This window comes from Apodemus sylvaticus, chromosome 14 (assembly GCF_947179515.1).
Source record: "Apodemus sylvaticus chromosome 14, mApoSyl1.1, whole genome shotgun sequence".
Classification (NCBI taxonomy): Eukaryota; Metazoa; Chordata; class Mammalia; order Rodentia; family Muridae; genus Apodemus; species Apodemus sylvaticus.
Window position 1 is genome coordinate 23379391 of NC_067485.1, and position 25055 is coordinate 23404445.

Consider the following 25055-nt stretch of genomic DNA (forward strand, 5'->3'; position numbering starts at 1 on the left):
ACATTCAGACATACACATGCATACTGCCAACATACATGGGCACCCACACACAAACACATGTATACACAAAGACATTTCTGAAGGGAATAATACCCTTTAGGGTTACAAATCTCTTCTTTCCCGGGGCTTTTGATTTTTTTAAAAGATTTATTTATTGTTATATCTAAATACACTGTAGCTGTCTTCAGACAGCAGCAGAAGAGGGCGTCAGATTTCATTATGGATGGTTGTGAGTCATATGGTTGCTGGGATTTGAACTCAGGACCTTCAGAAGAGCAGTCAGTGCTTTTACCCGCTGAGCCATCTCTCCAGCCCAGATTTTGAATTCTTATGCAGTATAAATAACCAAGCGAGCCTCTATTCGCTGAGCGTGCACTGCAGAAGTTATGGATGGCTCACGATCTCAGTGTCAGTATCCCTAAGATATAGCTGGCATCACTCTTACAGAATTCAAGATGGCAGACACAGTGTGGAGAAGACACAGTGGGGTCATTATGAGTGTCCGTGTTCTCAAATAACACCAGACCGGTCATTTAATCTTAACATTCGGAAGGTAGACATTTCCACACCCCCAGGGCCCTCCTGTTACCTGACAAGCCTGGATACAACCGGCCTTGGCTTGATAATGAGCCTATCCACAAAACGAACCGGGCAAAACTGGATGAAATGGTGGTCCCCTACCTTCAACGAGTTTATCTTTGCCTCTTGTGGAAACCTGAGCAGGCATGCCCCCTTTGGAAACATCAAAGGGGAACGGTTTGTCTTTTAAGTTCGAAATAGTCTGGAGCATGGGAACACGGAAAATATTTAAACAAAATGAATTCTTGAGAAATTTTGGAATCACCAGCTGCAGGACACTTGGTGTCCTGAAGAGTGGGAGAAGGCTCCCCCTGGTGGACAGATTTAGGGTTGCAGGGAGAATGAGGGATGACTCTGAACTTCCTTTGTTTATGCTATAATTAGCCCAGCAAAATTCAAGAGAATCTGGTACCAAAAATAACTTATGTAAGTGGTGTTTTGAAGAAATCTCAGAAATCCACATTGAGTGGCCAGCGCCAAAACGAGCACAGGTCTCCAGGATGAAAGTTGCAGTTTCCAGAGGCTTGTGGAATAACTCAGTTTTTCCAAAATGCTGTCAGTCTTCTGACTCCGCAGGCTCCACATGGAAGAAATTAACCAGTCTCACTTGGAAAAATAGTTAGGGTAAAAACTGCATGTGTACTGTATGGTTTAATTTCCTTTGTTAACGAGACTGGCTTTGGAATCACCTAGGACTGTGGCTCTCAACTTTCTTGATACCGTGACCCTTTAATACAGTTCCTCATGTTATGGTGGTGACCAAGCAGAAAATCATTTTCGTTGCTCCTTCCTAACTATAATTTTGCTATATCTGATATCCGACCCCTCTGAGAGAATCATTCAATTCCTCCAAAGGGGTCCTGATCCACAGATTGAGCACTGCTGACACAACTTTGGGTGTGTCTGTAAGGGCATTTCAAGGGTAGATTAATTGTGCTGTAGAGATAGCTCAAAGGTTAAGAGCTATTGCAGGAGACTCATGGTTCCTCACAACTATCTGTGACTCCAGTTCCAAAGCATCCCATGCCGGTGCCTTCTTCTGGCCTCCACAGTCATTGGACGTGTGGATGGTGCACAGACATATATGAAGGCAAAACACCCACATACACTAGATGATGATGAAGACGACGGCGGTGGCGGCAGCAGCAAGCAGCGATGATGATGATGATAATGATAAATTATATAAACAAATGTTCATGTCTATGATAAAAGAAAGGAAGGAAAACGCCAAGCAAAGAAAGGCCAGTCAATAGACCACTAGACAAAGCAATAGATTCTTGCCCAACAAAGTATTGATTCCTGGAAGGCCAAGCATCTATTTTCTCTCTTGTCTTTTTATCTAATTTGTTGGCCTTGCAGATACAAAAAAAAAAAAAAAAAAAATTAAAGCATTATTTACAAGTATGACACGTGACATCTTGGCAACTTTCCAGTGTTTATCAAGACATGGCAAAGATAAATCATGGTCCCAATTCTTTATCTAATTGACCAGAGAAACCAGACCACAGACACTCCACACTGAAACTTCAGTGTCTCAGTAGAAAAACATTTACTGAAGTTGCATGATTTTTGTTTTTTGAGCTGTTTGGTTTTTGAAACAGGGTTTCTCTGTGTAGCCCTGGCTGTCCTGGAATTCTGAAGACAAGGCTGGTCTGGGACTCAGATCTGCCTGCCTCTGCCTCCTGCTAGGATCAAAAGCATGTACCACCACCACCCAGCTTGGAATAATTTTGATAATTGCAGTTATGTGGTTCTTCAATAAAAATGTTCATAGTTTTAATAGAAATTTATGTAAAGCCAGGCAGTGGTGGCGCACGCCTTTAATCCCAGCACTTGGGAGGCAAAGGCAGGCAGATTTCTGAATTCAAGGCCAGTCTGATCTACATAGTTAGTTCCAGGACAGCCAGGGCTACACAGAGAAACCCTATCTCGAAAAAGAAAAAAAATAAAAGAAAAAGAAAAAGATTATGTAAATCATTAAAACTATAAATGTAAGCATTTTTTTACATTTACTTAAATTTTTTTATAGATCATTTAAATTTTGTTCAACTTTTATTCCATCCCCCTTTAAGGGGTTTAAGTAGTTTAAACTGGTGTATACAGTGAGTGTAGACCCCCCCCCAAGAATAAAAAATTCTTATGATCTAAATGAACAGGCTTTTAGTATTTTTGGATTATTTCCTTAGATTACGCTTTCAAAGCTGGGTGTTGAGCAAAATTCATCAACACAAAAAGCTGTAGGTGAATATTTTGTGTTACCTGCCATTCTTCAAATTGACCAGACCTTTTAAGTGTCTGGCTTGTACCTTTTGGGGGTAGGGCTTTCAAGACAGGGTTTCTCTGTGTAGCCCTGGCTGTACTGGAACTCATTTTGTAGACCAGGCTGGCCTCAAACTCAGAAATCTGCCTGCCTCTGCCTCCCAAGTGCTGGGATTAAAGGCGTGTGCCACCACCTTCCGGCCTTGTACCTTATTTTTGAATTACTAGCCTGTTGCTGTCACCTGCTCATCTTCTGTCTGTTTACACACTCCTCTGCCCAGAGCTCTGCTCTTTCTATGGTTCTCAGCACTTCCCGCACCAGTTTGGGTACATTTTTTAGCCTTTAGCTAAAGAAGAAGAGGAAGAGGAAGGAGGCGGAGCAGAATCGCTAATTACTGATCACTTCAGGAACACAAGTTTAGGTCTTTAATTAAAGCCAGGACAAAGGACTAACTAAGGTGCTTATTTATTTAACATCTCAAAGCGGGTCTGGCCTCTGGTTCTCTTAATGTCTCCCGGTGCTAATCTCAGACAGGGTCCTTCTAGTTAGCATACTCCCACCCCCGACCCTAAACCTTCCCGCCCAGGGGCTGAGCTGCCCCTCTCCTAGATGCCCTTTCTCACATAATCCAACCATTTTGGTTACCTGCCCCCTTTTCTCTATCCTTTTACACGCCTGGCTCTGCTCTCTCTTCCCCCCCCCCCCCCCACGTCTCCCACGTGACCATGCTCAAGGTCACGTTCAGCCCTCCCGACTCTCCCTGAGGTCTCTGCCTCTGGCTAAGCTTTCCCTTTTCTGGCGGCGCTTTTCTCCAGCGTACCGAGGGGCAGGACCGGTAACTGTGAAGTGCAACAGTCTTTCAAAAAGTTCGGAACTAAAACACTGCCTGTTTTAAATATCTTATTATCCCATAGTCTAGTTTAACATTCCTACCCCCACGTTTTACGTTTCCACACTAGGACCTTTTAATGTGCTCTAATCCAAAACATAAACTGTAGCGCTATGTGGTGGTGCTTGCCTTTAATCCCATCACTCAGGGGGCAAGCCCAGCTTGGTCTACATAGTGAGTTCCAGGCTGATGAGGGCTACATACTGAAACTTTGTGTCAAAGACAAAACTGGAAATTTAGCGGTAAGTGTACCAACTCTGAAAGCAAAGTTCCCTATGCCGAGTGAATAATTCCCTAGAACACAACCCAAGGGAACTCGAAATCCGGGGTAGTTAATAAAAATCTAAGCCAGACGAGCGAGCGGTCAAGAACCTCTCCCGGGTCTGCGAAGGACAAAGGAGTCATTTGCATTCTTAAGGACAACAGGGTAATGAAACTGTAAATCGTAGGAGCAGAAAGAGCAACGTAATTTTGCAGCGGAAAAAGGCTAAGGCGCACCCTAGTTCCTGCCTGGGAGACGGGGTTACGGCAGGCCACAGCAAGGGGACAGGGGCGTGGTGATGATGCAAAGGCGGGCCCCGGAGACGCTAGGTCAGGAGGAGCCAGGCGGGACCGACATACGAGGGGCGTGGTCAGGGCGGGCTGCGAGGGGCGTGGTCACGGAGGACTGTGCGAGGGGCGTGGTCACGAGGACCGGGACGAGGCCGGAGGCTATGGGGAGGAGGCGTGGCGACGGCGGACTACGCCGCCCGCCGGCAGGAAAGGGCAGGTCTGCGCGGCGGCCCAGGCTCGCTCCCGAGGCGACACTGAGTCGGGGCCGCGCGGGAGCGACATGCGTGCGCGCTCGGGCCTGTGACCCGCTCTGGGATGGACAGCGGCTCCGTGGCGGCCGAGCGGCCGAAGCGCACACCGGGTCGCCAGCGGCTCCTGTCCTCCGGCTGCGGAGTTCCGGCGCGCCTCGGCGCTTCCACGCTTCCCGGCGGGCGAAGCTGGCTGAAGCCCCGCGGAAGGGCCGCCCGCGCGTCCCCGCTGCTGCTCCTCCTGCTCGTGCCCTCCCCGCGCCTGGCCGCCACCGCCCCGCGGAGGACGCTGGCTGAGCGCTCGCGCCCGGGGCTCGTCCTCCCCGCGGCCGCGCTCGGCGCCGGCAGGAGCGCGCTGGGCCGTCTGCGGCTGGGCGCCCGGCGTGTGGCCGCGCTCGCGAGCAGCCGGAGAGGTGAGGAGGGAGGGAGGGACCGAGGGTCACACAGGTGACCCCGCTGGGACGAGGGTTCCGAGTGCAGAGCCAGGGGGGCCTGACTCCGGATGACATGCATACTCGGGTCTGCCCTTGCACACATGTTGGAGCCAGGAAGAAATGGAAAAAGTGCTAGAAGCCGGTGCCGGAGCATTCAGGTCCGAGGGGCTGAGATCCAGGAATGAAGGGATGTCATTTCGCTTTGATTCCAAACTGTTGATTCATTCACGGCACGCAGTCACCCCTTCTCTACCGGACACTTTAGTAGCTGATTAGGGTAATTCGTTGAACAAAATCTTTTCTTTCCGGAACTTACTTCACACAAGATATACACCATGTGTTTTCTGTAGGAGTACGCACTTATCCGTGTTAATTTTACATTTACTAATTTGACAAATATTATAAAGAAAAATAGAGGCTTTATGTCTAGGAGTTGAAGAACTCTGTGCGTTTAAATTGAGTGACCAGAGTAGAATCTTTGATGTGTCATTTAGATAATTGAAGGAGGTGAGGGACACCGCCGAACTGCATAAGACAAAGTAAACTAGCAGGAATGTGCTCACAGAAAATAGCAGATAAAATCTTATCGTGTATGCTAAGCAGCAAATGTGGCATAATTACTTCTTGGGTAACCTCTTTCTGTTCATTAATAGGCCTATGCACCCACGTGTTGGTTTTCCATATTTTTTTCCTATGAGAATTACCTGCATCTAAAATTTAAGAATACTTATGGCTAGAGGAGAAACTCCTGATAGTTCTGAAAAATGAAGGACACTTTATACGAAGATAGGAGGATGGGTAGTGCGCATTATGCCTGTGTTTTGTGGGATTGGGAGCTGGAGATCTATCTGGCTTCTTCTTTCCATACCCTGCTTATCCTGTGCGCTCTTTTGATTTGTTCTGCTTTGAGACCATGTGAGAACTGTGGAGCCCGAGCTGGCCTCGAACTCACAGAGATCCCTTGTGGCACCTAAGGGCTGGGATTAAAGGCTAGGCTATCATACCCCCTCCCTGCTTGCCAGACTTTTCACAAGCTGTTGCCTGCCAATGTGTTTGCTCATAATTTATGGTTTTGGAGCAAAGGAGGGGGTTCTTTCTCATTGTGTTAGCAAGATAGTGCCATTGCAGTGTCCTGCTTCGGACCTGAGGATGGCTGCATTTTAAAAAGGGGAACAGCAGAAGCCTTAGGAAGCTTTCGTGCCCCCCTTTTAAAGCCATCAGCACTTTGCTCCTTTATTCTTGGTCGGAAGTTGTTGGTTCGGTTTTGTGCCTGAGGTCCTCAGTGGATAAATCTGCTTCAGGATGGTGTGCCTTGAAATTTTGCAGTTGGTTTCTCCTCTATTCAAGGGTCTCTTTGGACTTCTTTTACAACTATGAGTTTTAACACCCTTTGGTTATAGAAGGAGAAATTACACCTTACAGTCTAATACTCCTCAAGTTACTGTTTTCCTGCTGTGATTCCTGGGTCCTCATTGTTGTCTTAACAGAGCAAGGTGGCATTCCTTTCCCTCAGAGGGTGGAGGATGATGGAACGCCCATTGGGAAGTAGCCAGCCCTTTCCCTTACTTTATAGAAGCCAGCTTTCTTGAAATAAGTTTGCTATTTCTGGTACCAGTTGTTTCTGGAAAAAGGGGGAAAAAAACCGTAAGTGTACAAACCATTGCTAGCAGTGGTGGGGTGTGTGGGTCTGGGGCCCTAACTCAGTGAATAAAATACTCAGGCCGGAGGGCCAGAGGCGAGGTCGCCAGAACCCACATAAATACAAGGCTTGCATAGTGACCTGGCTGTCATCCCAGCTCTCAGAAGGTACACTTGTGGGCAAGCTCTAGCCATTTCCATGAGCTCTGGGTTCAATCAAGAGACCTTACCTGAGTGATAAGGTACACATGGATCAAGACAGATGTCACACATCAATCTGAGGCGTCTACAGGCAGGCACACATGTATCCGAACACATGTGTCTTCACACATGTAAATGGGTGTTGGGAATTGAACCAGGATCCTCTGAAAGAGCAGCCATTTCCGTTCATTGATGGGGCTTCTTATCTCCATCCCGTTAAGATTGTGTCTTGTTAGGGTTTTGCTGCTGTGACAGACACCATGACCAAGGCAACTCTTATAAGGACAGCATTTAATTGGGACTGGCTTACAGGTTCAGAGGTTCAGTCCATTATCATCAAGGCAGGAGCATGGTGCAGGAGGAGCTGAGAGTTCTACATCTTCATCTGAAGGCTGCTAGCAGAATACTGACCTCCAGGCAGCCAGGATAAGGTCTTAAAGCCCACACCTATGTGACACACTGCTCCAACAGGGCCACACCTTCTTATAGTGCCACTCCCTGGACCTAGCGTATACAAACCGTGACAGATTGTTCTGCTGTATAGATAAGGTAGAGTGAGGATGGTGTTGATGTCTGGAGGACAAATTACCTAAGTGACAGGGGTCACAATATCAGATATCCTGCATAGTAGCTGTCTACATTATGGGTCCGAACAATAGCAAAATTACAGTTATCAAGTAGCAAGGAAATCACTTTGTGGTGGTGGGGGGGTCACCACAACATGAGGAACTGTATTAAAGAGTCAGAGCATTAGGAAGGTTGAGAACCCCAGTTCTAGACTCATGTTTTCAAGCACTCTGCCAGTCCGGCGGATGATTGAGGTGGCCTAGGAGGACCCCCTGAGGAGCACTTTCATTTGTGCAACACTGTCTGAATTCGGTATGCTTTGTGTTAGACAGGCCTTGGGGAGGTAGGGGTAGGGAGCTCCTCATAATATAGACCAGGCTGGCCTCAAATTCCCAGTGTAGCCAAGGATAACCTCCAACTCCTGAATGCTTGGATTTCAAATGTGCCCCACCACCCTTGGTTCTATGTGGTGTTGAACATTAGATCCAGGGGCTCGTGTGTGCTAGGCAAGCACCCTATTGGCTAAGCCTCATCCCGGGCCCCAGACAGTCTTCCTAGAATCTTACAGAGCTGCCTCTCTAATCCTGAACTAGATGTGAGTGGTCTTGGAAAAGGCCCAGGGTAGAGTGAGTTCACTCACATGAACAAGTGAGGAGAGAGGGTCATAATCTAGGTCCTAGATGTTGTCACAACTTAGTTACAAAGTATAAAATTATTCCTGACTTGTTGTGTGGGGGGGTCCTTCTGAAAATGCTAACATGAGGGTAGGAAGGAAAGCAGCCTGTGTGACTGGAAGAACTCTCTTCAGTAGTAGACCAAGGCCCAATTAAAGTCGATGAGAAGCCCGGCTCAAGAGTTAGGCTAGAGCTGGACTTGGTGGGCATGGTGGTGCACGCCTTTAATCCTAGCACTTGAAAGGCAAAGGCAGGCAGATCTCTGTGAGTTTGAGACTATCCTGTTCTACAAATCAAGTTCCAGGATAGCCAGAGCTGTTACACAGAGAAACACTTGCTGTTCTTCTAGAGAATGTGAGTTTAATTCCTAACACTCACATGGCATGGCTTACAACTGAGTTGGTTGGTTGGTTGGTTGGTTGGTTGGTTGGTTAGTTAGTTAGTTAGTTAGTTAGTTAGTTAGTTAGTTAGTTAGTTAGTTAGTTTTTGAGACAGGGTCTCTATGTAGCTCTGGCTGTCATAAAAGACTCTATGTATACCAAGCTTTGAACTTACAGAAATCCAGCTGCCTCACCCTTCCATCTGCTGAGATTAAAGGTATATACCACCACACCTGGCTATAAATGTTTTTTTAAGTAGACAAAACACTTAGACATTCCTTCACAGAAGATACTCATCTGTCCAGTAAGCAGATGAGAAGATGCACCGATTGAGAGGTGAGGTGAAAGCCACGACACAATACTGTTTGTGCCTAGTAGGATGGTGATGACGTATAAATCAAACATAACAAGTGTTAGCGAGGATGTGGAGAAATTGGGAGCTTCCTTGGCTGCTGGTAAGGAAGAAAATTGGCGATGCCACTTGAGAAAGAATCTGGCAGTTCCTCAGATGGTCACCGTGTGACCTGCGGTTCTGCTCCTGGGGATATACTCAAGAGAACTGAAACAGTGGCCAAGGATCATTCAGGAGAGCCACAAAGTGTGGACAGACGTCCTTAGCTCTCCCGTGGATGGACGCTGGTGACGTTGTACAGTGGACCATGTCATATGACTCCATGCATATGAAATCTACAGAGTACGCAGACAGTAGCACCTAAGTAGATCTCTGATTGTAGTGATGGAAACTGGGGAAGAGGGTTGGGTGCTGGCTCCAGCCTGTAATCCCAGGACTTGGGAGACTGATGAGGCAGAAGTATCACCATGAGTTTGAGGCCAGTTTGTTCCAGGTTGGTCTGGACTGCAGAGTGAGACCCCGCTTGAGAGAGACAGTTCGCATACTGGCTGAAGGGTACGGTTTCTGCTTGGGAAGGAGAAAGTTGACGGGAAAACAACTGGATGTCATGCATGCCCTGGCCTACAGCCTGTGTGTGGCTTCTGGCACTGTACTCACAGGATGGGTTACTGCGGAACCGAAAACAACCTGTGGCATCAAAGGACTCTTGCTTGCTCCTGAGTTTGGTCTTACCTTGCTTTCTTTTCTCCCTTCTAGAGCTAAGCTTGTCTGCTAAGTGCCATCAGCTAGAGCACAGAAAGGGGAACTTGCCCTCCTCTGTGAGTCGGCAGCTGTACTTTGACACCCACGCTCTGGTGTGCTTACTTGAAGCAAATGGTAAGTCAGTACACCACCACCACCACCACCCCACACCCCCACACCCCCATCCCGCCCCGCCCCACTTGGGTCAGTGCAGCCGATGGAAGCCTCTGTACCGCTCATGCTAACTATGAGTGTTTGCTTCTCCTTTTGACTTTCAAGCCTTCAGGAAGCTTTTGATTGATGTTCCGGTTTGCTTTCTGTTGCTATGGTAACCACCAGGACCAAAACCAAGTTGGGGGAGGAGAGGGTTTCTCCAGCTTATATAGTATATGTTATCATTGAGAGAAGTCATGACAGGAAGTCAATAGGAACGGAACTTGAGACTGTGGAAGAGTGCTGCTCACTGGCTTGCCCACTGCCTTGCTCAGCGAGCTTTCTTAAGTAGCCCGGGCCCACCCGCCCAGGGATGACACTGCCCACAGTGGGCCTGGTCCTCTTAGATCAATTAGCAGTTTAAAAAATGGCCCCACAGACATGAGGATGGGTCATGGAAGTGGTTCTTAAGGTTTGCGCCCTCTGCCAGGGTGTATAGAGTTAACTGCCAAAGCTTACAAAGGCCTCTTTGTTAAGGAGAATGAAAGACATTTATGTATTCTAGGCTGGCCTCAGACTTACAGTATGGCTAAGGGTAACCTTGAACTTCTCATCCTCCTGCCTCTACTTGAGCTTTCAGACATGAAATCCACTATAAACAGTTTATACAGTGCTAGGGAATGGAGCATAATGCATGCTAGGTGTGCACTGTCTCAGTCAGGGGTTCTGTTCCTGCACAAACATCCTGACCAAGAAGCAAGCTGGGGAGGAAAGGGTTTATTCAGCTGACACTTCCACACTGCTGTTCATCACTAAAGGAAGTCAGGACTGGAACTCAAGCAGGTCAGGAAGCAGGAGCTGATGCAGAGGCCATGGAGGGATGTTTCTTACTGGCTTGCTTCCCTTGGCTTGCTCAGCCTGCTCTCTTATAGAACCCAAAACTACCAGCCCAGGAATGGCACCACCCACAAGGGCCCTCCTACCCTTGATTACTAATTGAGAAAATGCCTTATAGCTGGATCTCATGGAGGCATTTCCTCAAAGGAGGCTCCTTGCTCTGTGATAACTCCAGCCTGTGTCAAATTGACATACAAGACCAGCTAGTACAAGCACCTACAATTTTAACTGCTCTCCTCACCCCATTTAAGGATGGTTTTTGCTTTATCAATACAAGTGAGAGTTTTTAAAATAGTTTCTCTCTGTTGAAAAGACAGTAACTATGTTTTTGCTTGTTTTGGGATTTGTTGGTGGTTTGGGTTGGTTGGTTTGGCAGTTTGGTTTGGCACATGTTAACTGTGGTTGTGGAGACATTCTGCCTTCCACCGTGTGGTTCTGGGGATAGAATTCATGTCTTCAGTCTTGACACCAAGCACCTGTATGCTCTGAGCCATCTCATCTGCCCTGTGTTGGGTTGTGGTTGGTTTTTTATGTTTGTATCTTTTCTTTTTTATTTTTATTTATTTATTTATTTATTTATTTATTTATTTATTTATTTATTTTTGGTTTGGTTTTTTCAAGACAGGGTCTCTATGTATAGCCCTGGCTGACCTGGAACTCACTCTATAGACTAGGCTGGCCTCGAACTTAGAAATCCACCTGCCTCTGCCTCCCAAGTGCTTGGATTAAAGGCGTGCCCCACCACTGCCTTTAATTAATTTTTAAGATTTGTTTTGTTTTTATTCATGTATGTGGGGAGGGTGCCCACAGATGCCAGAGTAAGGCATGAGATCCCCTGGAACTAGAGTTGCAAATAGTTGTGAGCTGCTCTAAATGGGTGCTAGAAACCAAACTCAGGTCCTCTGGAAGAGCAGCAGGTTCCCTTACCCATAGAAAGCTAAACAGCACAGGACCTGCCTTCAGATCGCTCACCCGGGGAGACAGCCAGGCGTAATGATGAGCCCATAATCCCAGCACCAGGAAGAGCTCACTGGCAGCCCTCTGCCTCAGTAAGCACGCTGCAGGGCTAGTGAGAGGCCTCAGAAAAATAAGGCTGAAAGTGCACCTGGAACATCGGATGTGATTTGATAACTGATATTCAGAGAAATGTGCAGATTGCAACTCTCTGCACACATATATTCTCCATACTGGGCTTTGAATTAACCTAGCGCATTTAAAATAATCATGTCTGGGTTTACCTCACTGAGTTTATTTATGCAGTTGGACACACTCATATTTGAAAAGCTTCCCACCATAGGTGAGCTGCAGTGGTCACAGCCTGTTGTGGGCAGGCCAACACCCTGGGTTGCTGTGCAGCTGTGAGTCTTGCCCACCCTCTTTAAGCTTCTGTGGCACATCTGTAGCACGGGCATAAAAAGAATCCCACGGGGCTGGAGAGATGGCTCACAGGTTAAGAGCACTGACTGTTATTCTAGAGCTCCAGGGTTCAAATTCCAGCAACCACATGGTGGCTCACATCCATCTGTAAAGGGATCTAATGCCTTCTTCTGGTGTGTCTGAAGACAGTTACTCATATAAATAAAATAGATAAATCTTCATTTAAAAAAAAGAATCCCAAAGATCCTTTTGGTATCAAATGCAATAAGGTAGATAATATGTAACAACATTTTTGGGAATTCTAGAATTTGGGTTTCTTTTTAAAACACGGAAATATAAGAACGTGCTCTCCTTTTAATCCCAGGTGAGGGATCTGGGGCCGCTTCAGACTGTCCGCCACTGACTATGATTTGCCTCCTGATCTAGCAGAAGCATGGTTTTTCAAGCCTTAGATAATTTCTGCAGTTATGTGACATTTGGGATTCTGGGAACTTTTCAGAGGGTCTAAAAATGCTAGAGCCCCAATAGGGGGTATTGGTGGGTTGTTAGTAGCTGTGGCCCAAGAAGAAACAAAAGGAAAGAAACTAGATCTTGAGATTTTCCTAATTCCTCTATCCTTGTTTCTCTCTATCTGGTGCTAGTGGGTAAAACTGGTGGATAAAGGGTAGGAAAAAGAACCCACAAAACAATAAAAATCAGCTACAGTAGTGGGCTTTGGAAAAATGGTCAAACACTGTGTGATAGTCTGTTCAGCTTTTCTTATCCAATGAAACAGCAGGCCTTTCCACCAAAATGTCTTTTTTCAGCCTAGAATTTAAGAGAAAAGTAGAGATGAGAAGGGGAGAGATGTAGAGTTGTGTCGATAAGCAGAAATGTTCCTGCTTTTTTTGGAACCTGAGGACTGCGTTAGAGATGGCCGATGAACCCAGCCACTGAGACACAGGCAGTGTTTCCTCGCAGTCAGGGTCAGACCTGCCACGGCCTGTGGGCCTGCTCTCAGCGTCCCGCCAGCCCGTGCCTTCCTCTCTCTTCTGAGTTCAGACCCTCACGGGAACACGGGTGTTTCCTGCGTCCTTCCTTGGTTTTCCTTCTGAGTCTGGTTGTTTCTGTGTGCTCGCCTAGGGTTTACCATTCAACAAGCAGAAATCATTGTGTCTGCACTGGTCAAGATCACAGAGACCAACATGGACATTGTCTACAGAGACATGGTCAGCAAGATGCAGCAGGTAACATAGGCGGGGTGGGTTGGCGGGGGTGGGAATTCCAGAGGAAGGTATTACAGAAAATAAATACTCAAGCTGCTTTTTAGATGATGGTCTATTAAAAAGTGTATGGTCATTTTAACCATAGGTCGGAGGCCAAAATGATAATAAAAGTATTTCATGAAAGCCCTTTAGTTAGTTGTTATGGTTTACACTGGATGTTCACTGTTCCAGACAAGCTCACAGTAATGACTGGAGGCGTGGACAGGGCTGGAGGTGACAGCATCCTGTCCCGGCTGCGGTCTCCCTTCCAGTCAAGCTCCCTTGCCCTTGCTGCAGATGAGTGTTCCTCTCCTTCCCAGCTCCCTTTGGAGCAGAGGTGGCCCTCCCTGTCTCACATGCTGCTCTGGTTTCTTTGTAGCCCTGTTAGCAGGTAGAGGTGAAAAGCGGGCTTGGGGGCCAGACTAGATGCCGTGTTTTTTCTCTTTTTCTAGGAAATCGCACTTCAGCAAATAATATCTAAGATTGCTAACGTGAAGAAAGATATGATCATCTTGGAGAAGAGTGAGTTTTCAGCCCTCAGAGCAGAAAATGAGGTAAAGCTGTATAGCCACGCATTGCAGGCTCTGTTAAGTCATTGAGCTACACACACCTAGAAGGGCACAGAACATAGCTCCCAGCGACTGTTCAGACTGTGTGCTCCTGAGGACATCAACATGAGACCATTCCCAGCCCTGGATCCTTCCAGTCCCTCCTCTCAAGAGGAAGCCATGATCCTGGCTGACAAAACCTCCACTAAACCAATTTTGTCCATTCTAGACCTCCGTTTGACAGATGCCTTGCAATTACAGAACTTCTGTTTTCATTGCCTGTGATGCTGTATTTATGTGCACATCCTCCTAACGTGTGGGTAGTAGGACTTCCCAGTCTGTGGTATTAGGAATAGGTGCTTCCCTTTCCTACCAAAAGTAAATAGATAAATAAGTAAATATTATTTCTTTATAAGTTTTTTTATGTGTATGAGTGTTTTCCTTGCATGTATGTCTGTGCACCACTTGTGTGCCCTGCCTACGGTGGCCAGAAAAAGGTGTCAGATCCTCTGGAATTGGAGCTACAGATGGCTGTAAGCTGCCGTGTGGGTGCTGGGAACCAAGCCTTGGTCCTCTGTAAGAAACACACGTGCTCTTAACCACTATGCCATCTCTCCAGCCCCATTGTTTTTGTTGTATATATGTACTGTGTGTGTGTGTGCGCGCATGAGTGTGCTCCACAGTATTCTTGTGGAGGTCAGAGGATGACCTCGTGGGACTGGGTTTCTCCTTCCACCTATCCATCCATAGGTTTTGGAGATTGAATTCAGGCTTGCAAGACCAGCGCTTTACCCACCGAGCAATCCCACCAGCCCACTCTCTGCCTCCTTAAAGTGTGGTGTATGGCGTAGGGACGTGCTGTCTTTGCGTCTTGCTTTAGTCTTAGTGAAGTCCTGGACGGAAGAATCATTTGTTGCCTGCTGCACTCACAGGTGTCCTTGAACTCAGCTCAGAGGGCAGAATTAATTGGCAGAAAGAGTGAGCAGAGGAGGAATTACAAAGGAAGACAGGATCCCTGAATACCGATGATTGTCACAGTTGTTCCTCATTTGACGTGACCCCAAGATGACGTCAGACTGCTCTCCCAGTCTGCGTGTGTTATGGGACGACTGTAAACGGGGCTTTTGTTTGTTTAGTTGGTTGGTTTTGTTTTTAGTTTTTTGAGACAACGTCTTGTTATATAGCCTTGGCTAGTATTTGACTCACTTTATAGCCTAGGCTAGCCTCAAATTCATTGCACAGTCCTCCTGCCTCAGTGTCCCCAGAGCCGAGAGTACAGGCTGTGCCACCCAGCTCAGGTAGTCCCGTGTTCTTTATATAGTCGCATTGCAGTGAGTGAGGGCGTTGGTGAGCTTGGGCTTAAATGTCTACTCTGAGGTGTGTCTTGTGGTTTTCCACAGTCACATGTCCTTGACCTTTCTTCTTCTTACTGTGTTTATAGAAAATAAAACTTGAACTGCACCAGTTAAAGCAACAAGTGATGGTAAGTTCCCTCTCCTGTCATCAGGCATATACGTAAGTATATATATTTATTAATAAAGTCATCGATACAATATAGGTGCTGGAAAACTCAGTTCCATATGGAATATGCATAATATACTTCCAAAGCACACATCAGGCGATGTTTTGATGACCCGTGTCTGTGGCCACATTCATTAAGAAAACTGCATTGTGGCAATATTTTTCTTAAGATTCAGTCTCCTGTGTACAGCTTAAGCTCCCCAGCTCCCTCTGTGTCTCCTGTGTGTGGGAGCTTACAGGCCTCTGCCACCAAGCCTGCTAAGTCATTGTAAATCAAAACGCCCCTAAAGTAACCTCGGGGATCCCTGAGACACATCTAGGAGAGGGCGGCTGTATAGGACTCTATGTGGGTCAGATGGCTGCTGGCCCAGCGGTTGGCTACTTTATAAAGCAGTGGTATTAGAAAAGATACCACTAAGACTGAAGTGAGAAACCGTATGTTGACGATTTGTTCCGTTGGTCCATCTTTCTTTATAAAATGCTCTAATTTTATTCACACATTCCAGAAGGAGGTCATAAGCAGTTGAGCCCTACCATGCCGACATTTGGGTCAAAGGGGAATGCCTGTGCAGATAGACACAGCTGATTTGAGATGTGGCTGACCCTGAGTCCCGGGACACCAGGCGGCCTGGCTCCATGTCTCTGGCCAGCTCCCCTGGGGGAAGCAGCAGGCAGACCAGACTTAAGTCTCAGAAGACTCAGATCTCTTACCCTGACCTCTTACTCTCTTTGTCCTCTGCCCTCTGACCAGGATGAAGTGACCAAAGTCCGGACAGATACCAAATTAAACTTCAATCTAGAAAAAAGCAGAGTAAAAGAATTGGTATGTTCCTTTATTGAAAGTAAATCATTAATTTATTTCTTTTTAGAATGGAATGCTTGTTAAAGTCTTACTCTTACACGCAAGACACAAATGTCATTAGACATTTATCCATGTATCAAAGTTTACAACTTGATTTTAGATTTTAATTACATTCTTTATCAGGACTTAAATTTGGTTTCAAAAGTGAAATTTAAATTAAAAAGTCAAACTGAATTTGAAACTTTTATTTCAAAAATAATAGATGATATTTTACATAGACGTTAATAATACAATTATACTCAATCTTAATGTACTAAATACTAATTTAATCCCCACAACCCCTAACTTTTCAAAAGTTACCTGATTTTCTGACTTAGGTTCTTACCATCATATTAAATTCTACATTAAACTTTGATAAAGCTTCTTTCTTTCTTTTTTTTTAAGTAAGAGTATTTTTTTAGATTTATTTATTTTATGCATATGAGTACACTGTAGCTGTCTTCAGACACACCAGAAGAGGGCATCAGATCCCATTACAGATGTTTGTGAGCTACTATGTGGTTTCTGGGAATTGAACTCAGGACCTCTGGAAGAGCAATCAATGCTCTTAACTGCTGAGCCATCTCTCCAGCCTGATAATGCTTATTTCTATTGTCTTTTAAGCACTGTGAGTGGTTGTGTATTTCAGTGGCTATATGTTGGGTTGTTCTGGTGGGGTTGGTTGGTTGTTTTTGTTTTGCTTTTTAGCAGTTCTGAGACTCAGACTCTAGGCTTCCCACTTTTTACTGTGACCCAACTGACACAGAGCCCCCCAACCCTTTAACCTCACACGCGCGCGCCTGCACACGCACACACACACACACACACACACACACACACTGTCTCCTTGGGCTACAGTACATCTTCTTGCTCAGACCCTCTTTATCCTGAGTAACATTAAAGGTACCTTTGTTACTGTAGCATAAGCATGCAAGGGCGTGTGGAGCTTTTTTTTTTTTTTTTTTTTTTTTTTTTTTTTTTTTTGCTCTACCAAGAAATGGCTCCCGTGCAGAACATGGCTTCTCCTGTTCTGGTCATTGCTGAGTTTGTCTTCAGTCCGCGTGTCGTGGTGATGACCGACACGAGAACTCAGACAAGCGTGTGGTCGGATCCGAACTGCCCAAACGAGGGATATGACTTCTTTATCTTTTTGGTAAAATAGGACTAAGGTTGAAACAGAGCACTTTGTATGTGCAAAGCCCTGGGCTTAATACTCAACAGGCAACAAAAAATAGGTTCTAGTGATATTTACAGCCAATTTCCACAGCTGTTCCAGAGTTCCAGGAGATAGAGCCACACACATGCCATTTTTCAATCGTGACAGTGTGGTGATGTAGGTTCTTTTCCGTGTTTATTTGTTAATGCGTGAGCAGAAAAGGTGCACAGAGCGTCCAGCTGCACTCTGCCCTCTGCTGGTGATCTGAGGAGTAGCACTGATCAGAAACCCAGCTTATGTAAGCAGTGAAGGTCCTTAGTCCTGGGCTGGTCCTTACTTAGTTCAGGGTTCCGGAGTTTGGGGGCATGTTTTTGCTTCTGACCACTGCATTTTTACATTCATTACCCAAGTAGTTTGAAGATAACATTTTGTAGGTATAAATTTTTAGATACTTTAAGGGCATTAACATTTTTCCTGATAACGTTGTCTTTAAATTACAGGTTGTATAGATTGCCTTTTGCTAAGTTAAATACTAATACTCATCATGGAAACATGCCTGGTTTTTATTTTATTGTCAACAGAGCTGTACTAAATCTTTTTACTAGCAGTAATAGCTAACTGCTTTCAGGAGCACTGAGCTGCCAGTTCCCCCAGCAGGGTTCTTTGGATTGTTGTTAAGATAGTCTGGATGCTTTGCAGTATCTCTTGTACCCTGTTATGCTTTACCTCGACAATATATATTGTTTCAGAATCACATTTCTTTTTTTGTCTTTTTCGAGACAGGGTTTCTCTGTGTAGCCCTGGCTGTCCTGGAACTCACTCTGTAGACCAGGCTGGCCTCGAACTCAGAAATCCGCCTGCCTCTGCCTCCCAAGTGCTGGGATTAAAGGCATGCACCACCACTGCCTGGCCAGAATCATATTTCTTGAGCTGATGTGTCCCAATATTATATTGCTTCTATAAATGCCAGTAATGTGTGTCATGCTTGTAGTTATGAGAGTATCATTCCTAAATTAAATGGTGCCCCTCCCAAACCCAAAAGCACATTGATCAACACCCATATAAATGTGACCCAAGAAATGCTGTTCTAATAGTGGGCAGGACCCAGTGATGTCACAGCCCAGAGATTTAAAAAACAAAACAGGAAAGAACAAAGAGAAGTGGGAACGGCCACACATTATCAGTACCTTGTTTTCTTCCTGGTACTGTGAGAAACACTGTGCCCCAAAGCATCCTGGGTAGGAAAGGGTTTGTTTCCCTTTAGGAAAGGGAAGAGGAAGGCAGGGCAGAGACCTGGAGGCAGGAGCTGAGGCAGAGGCCTTGGAGGGGTGCTGCTGACTGGCTTGCTTCCCTTGGCTTGTTCAGCCTGCTTTCTTATAGAACCCAGCCATCAGCACGGTGAATTGGGCCTTCCACCTCAAACATGAAAATGCCCCCCAGGCCAGCCTGCTGAGCCATTCTCATCACTAAGGCTCGGGCTTCCCAAATGACTCTAGTTGTGTTGGGTTGATATTAAACCAGCCACACAATCAGTGAGTATAAGAAGCCTCAACTACAGAGAAAGAGCAGGCGGGCTACGGTGATGCAGGCTGACGATCTCCTGTCAGATGTTCTGGGAAGCGGTGAGGGCTGCATGTTGAAGACAGCGGGCGAGAGAGACTCTAACCGTGTGGCACATCTGTTTCAGTACTCACTGAACGAGAAGAAGATGCTGGAACTGAGGACAGAAATAGTGTCGCTGGTAAGGACTGAGGCTGACGTTTCTGTTATTCTTTTTGTAATTGCCTTTCCCCTTGCGCAGCTTCGGAGTTAACTGATGTCTAACAGGAGGACGTGACATGCACATTTAGTTTGGGATCTTTTTCATTGTAAAATATATGCACGAATTACCATTATAGCAATTTTATGTGCATAATTCAGTATTATGGTTTTAAGATTTGCTTTATTTGTGTGTGTGTGTGTGTGTGTGTGTGTGTGTGTTTCTTTCTGTATACATTACATAGCTTAGCAGTAGAGGTGTCTGTAGCTTATGGCATGGGTGACACCCGTATTATGTTGCCTGGGACCTCTGCTGCGGGAATCACCCATAAGATAAGAGGACCTTTCTCTAGAATGGCTTCATTTCCTTACCATTTGTCCATATTGCTGTCCTTAAGAAACTGCTTACTATTGAATTCTTAGTAAAATGTCCTCAGTGTTTTTACACCTCAGTTTAACAGCCAGGGTCCCTGCCCACTGAAGGTTAAATGTGCAGCCTGGAGTTGTCTTATGTTTGGAGAAGGACATAAATCAGTCTTCCTGGTAGCTGTGCCTCATGTTAATAAAATACTTGGTGTCTGACCTGTGAGAGAAGACAGCCTGGAAAGATGGGACTAGAAATAGTATCAAGAAAGCACTGTCGCTGCCAGATCTAAGGCCATGTTCATGTGTTGGCAGAACTTTTGAGTCCACTGTCCCCTGCAGGACTAGCCAGGGACACACACTACTACCATCGAGAACAGTCTGGCCTCCCAATGCCACAGCAGGTAACGCAGTCTCTGGTTCTCAAAACGATTTTCACATAGGTTATTGCCCTTGAGTCGCTCAGTAGCTTTTATGGGGCAAGAGTAGTGATGGGCTTTGGTTTGTTTTGTTTTTAATCCCCTTTTTACAAACAGAAGGAAACGGAGACAGGAGACATTAAAGGCCCTGGACAGTGTCAGAGCCAAGACTAAGTCCCAGCTCCAGGTCTCAAACCAGGACTGCTCCGCACTGAGGAAGAGCTCTGGGCCAGAGCCATGGGGACCCCAACAGCACCCACAGACTCTAATGTTCTCAACCTTTTTGCTTTAAAAGCATGCCCAGCAAGATAGAGCCCTGACCCAGACAGACAGGAAGATAGAAACCGAGGTGGCCGGCCTCAAGACTATGTTGGAAGCGCACAAACTTGACACAATCAAATACTTGGCAGGTAAGATGCTTCACGTCCACGTATTTAAAACAATTGAAAAGAGCATGGTCAGCGCCATCGAGCACCCGGACGGAGGCAGGCTGCACACGACACCAGCCGACCGCTTCTCCTGCTTTAACGTTCTTGCCGCATGTCTGTGGTTCCCAGTACTGGCAGTACCTCCTTTAATTTGCATTTTTCCTTAATAGTAAAGATACCATTGTCCTTTATAATTGATGGGTCCTTAACTTTGTCGAGATGCTGTCCTTTCTCTTAATGGTTTAGGGATTTCAGTGAAGTAGTACAGGAAATAGCATATACATAGAATACATAGAATGGACACCCTGTGTCCGGCTTACTTCAGTGGGGACACTTGGGGGTGCCCATGTGTGCATCTGCAGAGGCCAGAGGATGATATGGCCTCCTTGCTCTGTTTTTCTCTTATTCCCTTGAGGCAGGGTCTCTCCCAGAATCCGGAGCCAGGCTGACACCTGTAGTCCTATATCTGCCCTCTGACCCCCACCCGTACACACATACTCGGAGCTGGCATTACTGACTCGACCAGCTTCCCACGTGGCTTCTCGGGATTCAGACTTAGTTTGCAGTCACTGAGCCATCTCTCCAGCCACAGGGCAATCTTGTAAAGAAGTTATTTTTGCTTTTGTAATTTTTAAGCCAAAGAAGGAATACATTGGGAAAAAAAAAAAAAACCTCTAAAACAAAACCCACTACTCACTATTTCAAGTCAGCTTTAACATTTCAGAGCAATCAAATATTTTAAAGTTATAGTGGTATTCAACAATGGAATTTTGTCCCTTATAGCATGGCACATAGGTGTGCCCTTTGACCCTACAGTTGTTGTGATTCTAACTTGCATTGAAAGGTTTTCCTGACTACTGGGCACGTTTGCATCTGGTTCCGGAGTGGAGACTTGTTCTTAATAAACAGCGTTTTGAGGATCCATCAGTGAGCTGTTTCGGGGTCCTGACTGGCCCAAGAAGGGAAGACCAGCATGCTTACTAGGGAGCCAGAGTCCCTCCTCCCTCGGTCCTCTAAGTGGCTTCTGACACCTGGTACAGTGCAAAAAGCAACTCCCTTCAGGGGCTAACGGTGCTCTCCATTGTTCTTTCTTACAGGGTCTGTGTTTACGTGCCTAACAGTAGCTCTGGGATTTTATCGCCTGTGGATATAATAAAGTGTCTATCTATTTAAAGAAATTCCCATTGTTTTGCCATAAGAATACCAGATTGTTGGCCCACCCACCCAACTCCTTCTTCCCCCCCTTTTTTTTCTTGTTTCAAGTTTTAATCCTAATTTGACTTCATGCATATTGTTTATTTCTGTGCAAACTGTGGATCCGTAACCAAGGTGAAGGAAGTCAGGATTTCGGTAATCATTCTTCGGAGCATCTCTGTTTAGTTGGCTTTTTGGCTGAGCTGTGTGGATGGACACTCTTTCAAGACTCCTTTCAGGCCAGCCAATGGACTTTGTCTAAGCTGCAGTATTTGACAAAACTAAGTACTGTATTCTCTACAGCTTTAAGTAGTTTGTAAGGTGGAGAGCGTGGGAACGCATTTTTGAAAACAAGGTAGCTTGAAATCTGAAGAATCATTGGAACCAAGCAGGAACACCAGCCCTTCTGTGCCTTAGGACAGCCGCACCCCGTGCAGGCCTGCCTCTGCTGCAGCAGATGCAGTGTTAATGATGCAGGACTCTGCTCCACCTTAGGGGCCTTTGTCTCTGGGTTCTCATTGTCTTAGTAACATTGTTAATGTGCCTTGCAGCTGGAAGTCTAGGTACCTAATGAAGCTTTGTGATTTTAGCACAAGTTCTCTTAACACTGCCACGCCTGCGTTTCTGCTTTTGAGACAAGGTCTTGTTATTTAGCTCAGGTTGGCTTTGAACTTACCATCCCGACTCAGCACTGTGCCCAGCCTCTACCTTTCCAAATGCTATGGGAGTTTGACACCACACTCCTGGCATTACCTAGAAAACTTGTAATTCTCAGAATGAAACCCTGCTTCGGTACATGGTTTAGAGTGACCTCCCTTCTGGTGTCCACCTGCTTTTTATAAATGACACTCGGCACTTTGCTCTGGTGGGATATCTAAACGCTGTGCACAGCTTTTAGAATGAGTACACCTTTCCCTGGGAGCAACTCAAGTTGTCACTCACCCAGTGAGAGAGCCCAGTGCTTGGTGCTGGCCTCAGGTGCATTGATTTCTTTTGTGGTAGAAGACACAGCCGCCTCAGCTCTCCATTGGAAACAGATAGATCCTGGTACAGCTGCAGGGATTTTGGAGAAGTGCATTCTCCTCTCTTTAAATTGCTGGCACTCAGATGAGAGTGAGCATTTGGAAAGCAGTGACACTCGGGGACCCTTCCTGGCTTGCCCCACACAGGCACGAACGCACAAGCTGGTGCACAGTGCAGAAACCACAAGAGACCGCGCCATCGGATTGGTGGAATAAATCACCCCTTGTCACTGTTCCAACCACGTTGCTAAAAATAAAAGCTACCTTTTGTTCCTTGGCTGTAATTTCCAAGTTTGAGAAACCATTAAGTTCTTGCCTCATTAGAAAACAGTTGTGTAAAAAGATTCTGAGCCCCACATATTATGGAAATCAAGTGCTTTTGTATTAGAACTGTATCGTGGTGAAACAGAAGTTTATCCTTTCCAAGAAGACTGAAAAAAAGTCTTAACCACAGTTAACTGCTTGATGTCAGAGAAAAGGCTCAAAGCCCACATGCTCTTAATAAAGGCCAACTCCTGGGAGGAAAAGGCGCACCATGTGCAGTTATGTTTTACAATATGGGCTAACCTGGGTGGGTTAAAGTAGAGGATACATTTCCCCATGTCCTGATAAGTGTCCTTTCAGGAACACATACATCCTTATGTCTGCTTGAAGTGGTCTACACCACTCTGGTCTCAGCGGCCTGTGTCTGATTTTGCTCTAGCGTTCTTTATAGCTCCCTAGTCTTATTTGGCCTTAGAAAACTTGTCACTGAGGGATGGGTGGTGTACATATCTGAAGTTTAGGACTCTGTCCCCTTTATTTCATAATAAAGTTGGAAAGCATTGATCTGTAAATATACACGTCCCCCTGTTGCTGCCTTAGACATACATGAACGGTGAGGACTGTGTGACCAGACCCTGTCCTGAACCCTGCTGAAGCTGCGGAGCTCTTTGGAAACGCCTGGCAGGTTTCCAGGCAGCAGCCTCTAGCCTGGGGACCTTAGCAGTAGCTGACCCATTGAAGACTTCAGTGGGCGGGGCTAAAGACTCCAGTGGGCGGGGCTTCCTTCAAGGTCACCATTCCCAATGGGTTCCTCTGCCTTCCTGCTAGGCACTGTTTTCTGTCCCCTCTTTATTCCTGATTGTACTTGCTGGGGATCAAACCCACAGGCACGAATGTTCTGTCATCCTGCCTCAGCCTCCCAAGTGCTGGGAATACAAGCATTATCCCGTTGGGCTCCCTCTGGCTTTTTTTCTTTTTTTCAGAGTCTTAAGCCCAGTTTCACTCCTCTCCTGCATTCTTTTGCAAAGCCCCTGTGGGGTTCTTTACTGGAGACACCTGCTCTGATTTCGGTATTGCTTTTAGTCTCCTGGCTGCTTTTCTTGCTTAATATCTGGCAACACGATTTTCCCTTCAAGTATGCCAAGCAATTCAGTTAGACAGTCACATTCAAGAAGAAAGGCCTGGCCTGACTCAAGGCGGATACATGTCTTGCTGGAGTCTGCCTCCGAATGCTTTAAGACTGAGCACGGCAAGCCTGGGCCTGGGCAGGCCTGTCTTGGGCCTTAGTGCCATCTTCCCTTGATTTTCCTTGTTCCTCCTTCCCAAGTCTTTCTGCCTGCTAATTAACCTCGCCAAGATGTCAGGGACTTTGCATCCCCAATCCCTGTGTGCTATGTGCCAGGACTGGCAGTGGCTACCCTAGAAAACTTGGGACTTCAAGGTGATCAGAGTTGTTACAGCTTTTATGGCATGAAGGCAAAAAAATGTGTTAGCCAGGAATAATTGATTCTATATGTATGCAAGATCTTTGAGAATGTGTTGCCCTGTTGAAATTGTATTCAAGAAATATATTTTTACAGATTTGTACTTAACATTCATTCAGTGATAATCCAGATAATTTTGTAATCCTTTTATGGCTTCAGCAAATATTCAGTTATGTTTTATCATTGTATAGAAAATATATTTTATTATCTAAGATAACAGATTTGTGTCTGTGTGGCTAATGCACCTTCCCGGTGGTTCCAGTTGAATGTGTGAAACTAGACTATACCTTCTATCTAGAACAACCGTATTGAAACTGTTAATTCTACCCATTGTAAAATGGCACCATTCTATTGCCTCTGGTAAATGACAAATAATTTAATACCTAAAAATATTGTATTTACAGAGAAAATATATTTGAAAGTGAATATTTGATTTTCAAAATAAATTTTATTTGAAAGAATTTTTTTTAAATCTGTGTGTAAAGTGTTTTAATTCCCTGTCTGAGGAGAAATGGTACAGTTAATATGTGGAGGTAAGTTAACGGAGCTAGGGAAAAGTGGGAGTCCAGGGATGTCAGAGTTCTCCCCTCTGTATCTCACCTTGTCCCTGCCTACAGACTCATCTCAGACCTGCTAGTGCAGCACTGAGAGCCTTGTGTCGGCATTCATGGTGACCAGAGAGTCCCTTCTGAAAAGGTCACAGTGGTGCTGAAGTTAGCCTTGACGCTGGGGAGCAGCAAGCAAATTCTCTACCTTAGAAATGTCCCTCCTGCCGGGCAGTGGTGGCACACAGCACTTGGGAGGCAGAGGCAGGCGGATTTCTGAGTTCAAGGACAGCCTGGTCTACAGAGTGAGTTCCAGGACAGCCAAG

The 25055-nt window shown here is 45.9% G+C and overlaps 1 protein-coding gene across 1 annotated transcript; it reads left to right on the forward strand.

Moving 5' to 3' along the window:
• The first annotated feature begins 4454 nt into the window (after positions 1-4454).
• Mcur1 (mitochondrial calcium uniporter regulator 1) lies at positions 4455-24656 on the forward strand. Its single transcript, XM_052156735.1, has 9 exons — positions 4455-4941; positions 9531-9650; positions 13065-13168; positions 13639-13740; positions 15176-15217; positions 16007-16078; positions 18940-18993; positions 20088-20202; positions 21318-24656. The coding sequence occupies exons 1-9, from the start codon at positions 4596-4598 to the stop codon at positions 21371-21373; spliced, it is 1011 nt and encodes a 336-aa protein (XP_052012695.1). The 5' UTR covers positions 4455-4595; the 3' UTR covers positions 21374-24656.
• Positions 24657-25055: the final 399 nt, after the last annotated feature.

What these genes read in the sequence shown, in the direction of transcription:
- Mcur1 (XM_052156735.1), top strand. Translation starts at nt 4,596, where the DNA reads ATGGACAGCGGCTCCGTGGCGGCCGAGCGGCCGAAGCGCACACCGGGT. An exon ending in TGGTCAGCAAGATGCAGCAG is followed by an intron (nt 13,169 to 13,638) that starts GTAACATAGGCG and finishes CTCTTTTTCTAG; the next exon opens with GAAATCGCACTTCAGCAAAT. An exon ending in GGACAGAAATAGTGTCGCTG is followed by an intron (nt 18,994 to 20,087) that starts GTAAGGACTGAG and finishes TTGCTTTAAAAG; the next exon opens with CATGCCCAGCAAGATAGAGC.